Below are 8,851 nucleotides of genomic sequence, written 5' to 3' on the forward strand. Positions count from 1 at the left end.
TTCATCCGGGTTACGTTAGCATTGCAAATGGCGTCCGATTCGAAGCAGCTTTCCATCATTTTTATTTTCCCTCTAAACTTTTAACATTGACCGGTTATTTATTGAAGGTTTACGTTTCTTTGTTATATTTTCATGATGGACGCAGCCAAGAGTTTTAAACTTGTATGTATAAGCTAATTTACTTTGTAAATAAGGTCGAATCGTCGGGAAGCAAAGAGGATCAAGACATCTTGGAAACATTTTGACCCATAACCATGGCTACAAATGCAGGTAAGTACTCATTAAGGCAAATATCTGACTGCTTAGTTATATTGTAGCAATAAAACCGACAACAACAATCTACACAATCTATAGTTTAACAGTCTGTTTTATAATAAATTCACCGTGCCAGAAGTAAAGTATAAGTAAAGAATACTTCTAATGCCAGGCTTGCACAGCATGTGTGTGTTTTAATCAGTGCAAATGAGATACAAGCGAAGAAGGAAGATGAGGAATTCCCCATTTCCTTTCCTCTCAGTTTCTTTCTCTGCTTGCACTTACAGTATTTACACAATGGGGGGTAGTCAGGCAACTCTGCTCACTTCATTGTATCTACTTTCTTTGCAAGTAATTATATAAACAGGCCTTGAATATACACATGTTGAAACTCTCTGAGCGACCGCTCTCGTAAGCAATCAGCTCTGATAACGACCACGATCACAAATCACCGATTTAATTGTCACACAAACTCTGTAATTCTAAGCTCTCGTAAGTGACCAACTAATCGGTACCACCAGCTCCGTTAACTACTACAATTTCAAACCACCAACTTAAATTTTTTTTTACTAAATGGTTTTCAAGCTCTCTTAAGTGACCACAATGATTTTGGGCTTTACAACATCACTCAACACCTGATAAACATATCCAATGCATGCTGAAAGCACATAAAAAGTGAAAATGTTGTAATGTTTTACGAAAGCTTCCTTTCCAGTAGGCACTTCTTTGTCTCCAGAAAATGTATAAATACAAGGAATCTCTAGTCCATAGCCAGCTCCACGATTTATTCTCTCATGATGGGTTAAATACCTCGTTTTTCGAACATTTTGCCAACATGGTTCCATGTATTTATGAGTCAGTTATTTCAAGTTTGTTTTGCAAAGTTACAGATAAAATGAATCTGTAGAAATATGGTTGCATGCCGTTGAAATGCACCTTCTTTGTGGATTTTTTCAGCTAAACTTTCTCATTAAAATCAAGCAATAAACCAAAATATTACAGCATTGTTATTATCACAATAGCTTTTAGATTCCGTTTTAATTAAGCTCCCGTAAGCGACCAACACCTATTGTTCAAGTTTTTGACGCCCAGTGGTCGCTTATGAGAGCAAGCTCTTGTAAAAGACCAGCTCCGTTAACGACCACAATTCTCAGTTCCCAAGGTGGTCGCTTGCGAGAGCTTCAACTGTACAGTTCAAATACTATTTGTGATTAGGGTTAATTGAATTTTGACACATCAGAGAACATAATAGCCTTACCAGTAAATCCATTTATCACTGTTTCAAAAGGCAATGCAAGCTCTAGTACAACACAGAATACCTAAAATTGTAATTATGACTCCTTTATTAACTGTAAGTGTAAACATCAGCAGTGAATTTTTTATAGCTTTATTTGAAAGATTCAACATTTCAATGATGCATGATTTTGCAAGTTCATGTATTGTACAATTTTATATGCTATCAGTCATATCAGAGTCATGAAGAGAGGAAACTTGAGGGTTGGTTCCCATTTTCCTCCCAGGTGCTTTAGTTACCCTATCCAATCTTCCCATCCTGTTTTGCCGACCCCTGTAACTAAAGTAATGTGCCAATTCTACTCCTAGTGTAGAATAAGTGAAATGGAAAATCCCCTACGTAAAACTCCTTTACAACTCTTCTATATATCTTTACCGATATTCTTGTTTAAGGTCTCGGTAAAGGTAAATGATGTGTCCCCGGAAAAAAAATATTATTTTCGCTACATGTACAAACTATATATCAAAAAAGATAAAACTCAAAAGTACAGAGTTTACTCTAGAGTGAATGCAACTTCGCGTTATTGTGCATGCTCTTGGACACTTTGGACACGAAAAGTGAATTATGACATGGCATAATTATCTATCAGATCCCGAAAATTTGAAGGCGATATCTTAAAACCCGTCGCGAGGTTACGCCTGTCAAGCTCAAGTACTCGCCTCAAAATAATAAGCTAGAAAAGTAGAGGATTTGGGGTGAATTCACGGTCAACAGGTCACGGGAAACAGCAAAGGCCCATTTTAGCTGTCTTAGAATGTGATTTATGGAAATTTTTAGCCGTCTTAAAATGCAAATGTAAAATGCGATTTATGGAAATTTTTTTTGCAAAAATAAAGTTTAAGAACTATTCATACTACAGGTTTTGCAAAAACAATAAAAACAAACAGTGGAGTCAAATTTACTTTTACCAAGACCTTAACAAGATACTATGTATAAAACTCATTGCAGGTCTTAACTCGGCACGGAACAAGCTTGATGGTCTTCTTAGAGAACTGATTGAAAAGCCAGATGAAAGGTACATATTACTGACATTTTGTTTCAATAAAAGACTGTGTCAAGTTCTAATAATATAGAATTCCATACAACTATCTATATAAAGCCCCTTGTTTCAATAGTGTTCCAGTGTTGTCCTTATTAACAGATTTTCTATGTATTATGCATTGCATGCAATGCAATCAGGGTAGTAGTACTGTAGTTACTGTTTATTGTTAAGTGATTGACATTGGAAGTTTCTTTGTGGTGATATAAGAAAGTATTTTATTTTGAATCCAATCTCATATGTCAAAAATTCCAATATTATCATCCTAATTCATTGACATACTGAACAGCAGCAGCGGATCTAGGGGGATGGTTTAGGGGGTTTAAACCACCCTCACTTGGGCTGCCAGAAAGCCATATGTAACAAAAAAATACCCCCTTCCCCCCTTTGTCACTAAGCCAAACCCCCCTTCAGGGAAAAGCTAGATTCGTCCCTGTAAAGTAACCAAACAATTATATACATTTGCTGGTGGCAAACATTTTATTTCATTTGCTCTTTACTAAGATTCTATTTTATCGTGCATACAGTACTATGGCGGGACTGCCTCCCTACTTCCACCCTGCTACTAGCTAAAGAGCTTTTTAGTTCAGTACATTTGAACTCCAATAACTCAGTCTCCCCAAAAATTCAAACATTCAAACATCCCTGGTTTCTTATCCATTTTTATGTACACAATTTTATATACACAATTTTACTCGCCTGTTTTTACCCACTAACACTACCTTGTATAAAATCCTTTTACAGTGCTGATGGTGATCCCCTTCATGGACTTGATAGGTATTGTATGCAGTATTTTGAGAACACAGTATTAGGGAAAATTGCTGATAATGTGATGCTAAGATTTGAAGGACTGAAAAGAAAATTAGTGCATTTTGTGACTGTCTGCATCTAGTTTATATAATACTGCATAGTTATTCTTCCTGTTCTTGAATATGCATCTCTTGTATGGGCTGCTCTGACAAAATACTTAGCCGATCTTATTGAGATGATGCAAAGTAAAGCCCTCCACATCATTTTCCCTAATATGTCTTATGACGAAGCCATTTCCTTTGCCCATCTCGAAACCTTGAGTAAGAAACGGACTAAAGCTTGCAAGATTTTTATTGAAAAATCTGAACATACTGTAACATTTTAAAGAATCTTGTGAGGAGGCCATCTGTTATTACCCATAAATACAATCTAAGATCTGGCTCCAGACTTGCTACCTGTTGGTTGGCTCCACCAAAAGACTTAAACACTTCATCATTGTGAAGTACCAGTTAGAGCAATGACACATGCATATTTTCTTATTGGGAAATTCCAGACAATATCCGTACCCCACAATGAGGCTTCGTTTTTTACCCCTCTCATGCTAATGGAAATTCTGAAACGCTCAGCCCCCCCTGTGCTTCCGGAATTCCGATTTTTTGGCAAGACCCCCCCTCCCATGCCCTCCGGAAATCTTTGTCTCTCTGTTCCTTCTTCAAATGAAACTCATTCCTGTAAAGCTTTCATGGCGGGGGTGATCTTTGAGATCGCTTGCAAAGTATGCTGGATCCTCATGCATGTTGTGAGTGATCCTCAAGATTTTTGTTTCCATAGAACAAGCTACAAACTAAAACTTATAGACTGTCTTGTTTCAACAATGCGAACAGACCCTATATTTTCTGGAATTACCTATTATTTATTGCTGGCTGTTTAATTGTTGCTGAAAGACCTGAATTCAGTGTATACTGCAATGGGCATCATGATCATCATCATCATTGTTGTTGTTGTTGTTGTTGTTGTTGTTGTTGTTTATGTTGTTGCTGTTGTTGTTATTATTATTTTACTGGACACGATAACTCATTTCTACAAAATATCTGATATCAAGTCTGACAGCTCCTGTTAAAAGATTTTTTTTTAACAGCATCAGGCCTGAAGCTTTTTAAATGTAATTTGAATGCAGAGGTATTGGGCATACTCACATTTATAAGGAACTTAGATTTATTTAGTAAGAAGTGCTGTACAATATATGAAATTGATTTTGATTTTGTTTTTGAAAATGTTTTTTATTTTGCCTAGCTTCTCAGCTTCAATGCCACCTCCTTCAACCCCAACAAAGAGGAGCTCTTCAGGTAAGCTGATAGTGGCTGGCACAGTCTGGCTGGAAATATACTGTAACTAACTTGTAGTTTATAAATTGATATTAATTTATTTAAACGTCACAAATGCTAGCCCTTTTTTATTGCTGTACAGTATTGTAGGTGTAATTGTTAATTTCAAGACTGCTCTTATAATATAAACTAACTACCTCTCCTTTCCTTTCAGCCAAGGGCCCAAGAAAAAGACGGAAAAAGGACTTGACTTATGATGGAGGTAGACTGTTTTTTTTTCTTTTAATAGTAGTTCGGCAGCTTTTTAATGAAAGTAAATCTTATCATGTTTTATTGGTTTGTTCTGCAGATGGTACAGATGGATCAAGAACTCATGGTAAATTATAGTATTACAGTACCTTTTTCCAAGTATTATTAGTATTTTTTATTGTTTTTTTCTAATCACTTTCTTTTATTTCCTTTCATGCATATTTTTCTCTGAAAACTAGCAAGGTAAGTGTCATCCTTGCACAGTAACACATCAAACTTAGACTTACATTTTTTCTAAATTATGATTTATATGCAACCTCTAGCTCTTAATAGATAGTAGATAGTAGGTGAAAAAAAAAGAAGAAAAGGATGCCCACTTGATAGAGTATCAGCTAATAGAGGTTTCGCTGTAGTGCAAAGTAAAGTAAAATATTTTGGTCAAGCGTATTTCATAGTTTCAGGAAACGAACTCACTCATAAATAACGTTATCTCAAAAACTATTTTCTAGTTATATTCTAAAACTGTTTGACCGAAGTGTGGACTTTGCACCCTTCAATGAAGACACACCCCTCTACACCCTAGCAAAAGAGTGGATGGAGAACAAGCCTTATCGACAGAGGGTGAGCTCAGAGATCACTGACATGGAGGGTGATGGTAGTCAGGATACAGTGTCAAGCTCCCCTCTTGTAAGTGGTTAACCAAATTTATCAGGTGGAACCTCTGGAGATACCCTGGGTATACCCAGAGGCTCAAGGACCGGCATGACAGTAAACATGTGAAGCTCTAGCCTCTGGCACCCAGGGTACTATTAGACAGACGACCATGAAAACCATAAACAAACTGTACCATGTCTTTAAGTTACTTAAGCCAGGCTTTTGGTAAATCTCTTTAAAAATGCAAGCTAAAGAATACAGAAATACGCCATGCATAGATTTGCAAAATTTGCGTACCAGTCTTAAAGCTGAAAACCCAAAGTGAAAATACTCCCTAATTCTGTATTTAGTAACAAGTTTTGTACAAGTTTTGTGACAATGATGTCATTTTTAAATTTATTTTTAAATGTATGGTCTTAAAAGACAGAAGTTTGGATACCGTCTACAGTCAAAATAGTTTGAGTTAGTAGTACTTTGCCTCTTACTTACTGCTATACTTTTATCCACACACTCTTACACAGGACTCAGAAAATGATGGCCAGTATGTTTCGAGGTAAGTGTTGTAGTTGTTTAACCGGTAGAGAAACCCTGCACCATACAGAGTTTATGATGCACATACAGTATTAAAGAGGACTCTTAGATTCTTTTAATCAGTTTGAAAAATTATATGTGATTTTAAATTTCCCTTTTCTGCATAGATTTTAGCAATATGCTTGTTTTTCAACAAAGCAGTTTTGTCCACTATAATGACTACCCGTGCCCAAAATGAAAAAGATCATTGAGAAACAACTGTCTCAAAATTTACCACCTTTCAATCACTCTGTGGCCACTCTAGAAAGCCTCAAACTGCAAACACTCTTCTATCAATCAAAACAATTGTGTGGTGTTCAAAAAGGTGTTAACTTGCCATTGGCCTGAAGTTATTTCTGTGTTATCTAGCCTACAAACCCCCAGCCAAATTGAGATGGAGCTGAAATCCCCCTGCATCCCAAAGCATTTTTGGCCTTCATCCTCAGTGTTGTAAACAATGTGTAGTTTCTTGCTCTTGTGTCTACTGACCATCATCTCGTCCATGTGGGAGAGGGCTGACTGACGGGCATGCATCATTCAGTCAGTCCCCTCATGACTTCAGCATCCTTTACAAATCCCTGTCTAAACTCTGATTTAGAGGTTGGGGGGGTTGCTACTCTATGCTGCTGTTAATACATACATGTGCATTTATCTATTTGCCTTGTTAGTGGATCATAAAAGAACCCCCCCCCCCAAGTTCAATCTGTATCCATTCTCCTTGCCTTCATTGTACACTATTCTGTATTTGAACAGAACACTCAGTAGGGCGAAGTTGTAAAGCCAACTATTGCTAAAACTTACATGTATGTAGCAAAGGGGAATTGAAAAAACACTATAATGACCACCTGCGCCCAAATTGAAAAAGATGACTTCATTGAAACAACTTTCTCAATAATTTACTACATGTGTATCACTCTGCGACCACCCTAGAAAGCCTCAAACTGTACACACTCTATTAATCAAAACAATTGTGTGGTTTTCAAAGAGGTGAAAAACTTGTCATTGGCCTGAAGTTTATTATGTGTCCTCTAGCCTACCAACCCCCAGCCAAATCAAGAGTGAGCTGAAATTCCCCCGCATCCCTGAACCTCCCCCTAGGACTGAACCTGGGCTAGATACAGTTCCAGTAAGTATACCTGCATTAGGGAGTTAAGGCAACCATTGATCAAAGAGAAAAAATAAAAGGCTTGTTACAGTACTGTGCTAACCTTTAGTGGTTAAAAGGGACTTCTTTGGGACAATCTCAGTTGATGTAGAGTGTGCTCTCTCTCAAAATATGTGTTGTCTTTTCATCTTGTTATACTATCTTTTCCACAATGTGTTGATTGGATAAAAGAAGTATAGTATTGATATTGTTTATTCTGATCGTATTTTTCAGGAAGAACCTGTGTGCACTGTGTCTGAACTGAAAAACAACCATCTCCAAAGATGGAAAAAAATTAAAAAGAGGTAAGATACAGTAAGCCTGGACCCTATTATGGTTCTTTTATTTCAAAAACCACCAAAAATGGGGTGATTTTGTATCATGATTAATTTGTCAAAATAGGCATACAGTAGATTATTTTTTACTTATTTTGCTGGGAGGTATGGCTGAAAACGGGAAGACTTTCGGAAATACAGTAGAGTTTGCAAGTACTCATAAAAATTGGTTTAATGCAGCAATCCTATCTCACAGTAATTTCTGTATTGTCAATTTTAGATACTATGTTTTTATGCTCTATTCATTTTGCAAAAGTTTTTTTATTAATTGATTCTATTTCCCAATAAGCCTTTTTAATTTTAATAAATATTATAATGAATATAGAAAAATGATCCAGGGATCGCATAGCTAGGAATGAGGTGGTAAACTGATAAATGTAATAAATTTTGTGTCTGTTTTAGCTGGCGAGTGGCTTCAGCCATCAACCAAACACCTTATAAAGAAAGCATCAAGAAGCTCCGTGAACTTTACCAGCACTGACGTTGTATGACCGTAGAGAGACCGTAGATGAGTTTATCAGTCTGCTCAGGGCAGCATATGGCTTCCATTCATGACAAAAAACTGTCGAACTGGTTTTAGTAGCTCTGATATCTCTTGTCATTCAAGAAGAGAATCAGCATGATCTCCTTGTGGCATATGTATCCATATCACAAGTTTTAATTTGTACAAATAAAATACAAATTATAATTACTTATTGTCTTTATTGCACAATTGAAAGCAAAAAAAAAAGATTCCAACGTCTCCGCCCACAGAAAATACCCCCTACCAGGGGCGTACGCAGGATTTTAACAAGTTGCAGTCAAAGCATTCAGAAGCTGGATGAGGGCGTGGCCCCGCATCCCGTGAAGATTTCATAGCTCCCGCTTTTGGGTTTGAAATTGGCGTCAATGCGTCAGAATATTACACGATCCTCTGTCATCCTCGATCTGAAATAGGACTTTAGTCGTCGCGTGGCACTGAACGACATAACAATATGTTTGGAAATCATCTGTAGATTAACATGATTAAGAAAATTATAGTTTTTATCCTCATCATACATATAAAACTACGTACATAAAAATGAATGAGTAAACATTTTGATTTTTTTCCCCTCGTTATACAAATAAGATCGCCATTTTTTTTTTAATTTTTTTTTTGTTATTAAAAAAAACCCTCTACCTACAGAAAATACCCCCTACCCCACCCCTAGCGTACTTCAAAGAAACGCTTTGCAGTGGGTACGATGGTATTAGGGC

The 8,851-nt window shown here is 36.7% G+C and overlaps 1 protein-coding gene across 1 annotated transcript; it reads left to right on the forward strand.

Moving 5' to 3' along the window:
• The first annotated feature begins 1 nt into the window (after position 1).
• LOC5521935 (protein lin-37 homolog) lies at positions 2-8,306 on the forward strand. The gene is made up of 12 exons (XM_032367277.2): positions 2-270; positions 2,498-2,564; positions 3,333-3,365; positions 4,632-4,684; positions 4,878-4,925; positions 5,013-5,039; positions 5,152-5,155; positions 5,422-5,599; positions 6,088-6,119; positions 7,169-7,262; positions 7,515-7,585; positions 8,018-8,306. Exons 1-12 carry the CDS (start codon positions 255-257, stop codon positions 8,094-8,096), a joined length of 702 nt encoding a protein of 233 aa, XP_032223168.1. The 5' UTR covers positions 2-254; the 3' UTR covers positions 8,097-8,306.
• Positions 8,307-8,851: the final 545 nt, after the last annotated feature.

The sequence above is a fragment of the Nematostella vectensis genome, chromosome 10 (genome assembly GCF_932526225.1).
Source record: "Nematostella vectensis chromosome 10, jaNemVect1.1, whole genome shotgun sequence".
Lineage (NCBI taxonomy): Eukaryota > Metazoa > Cnidaria > Anthozoa > Actiniaria > Edwardsiidae > Nematostella > Nematostella vectensis.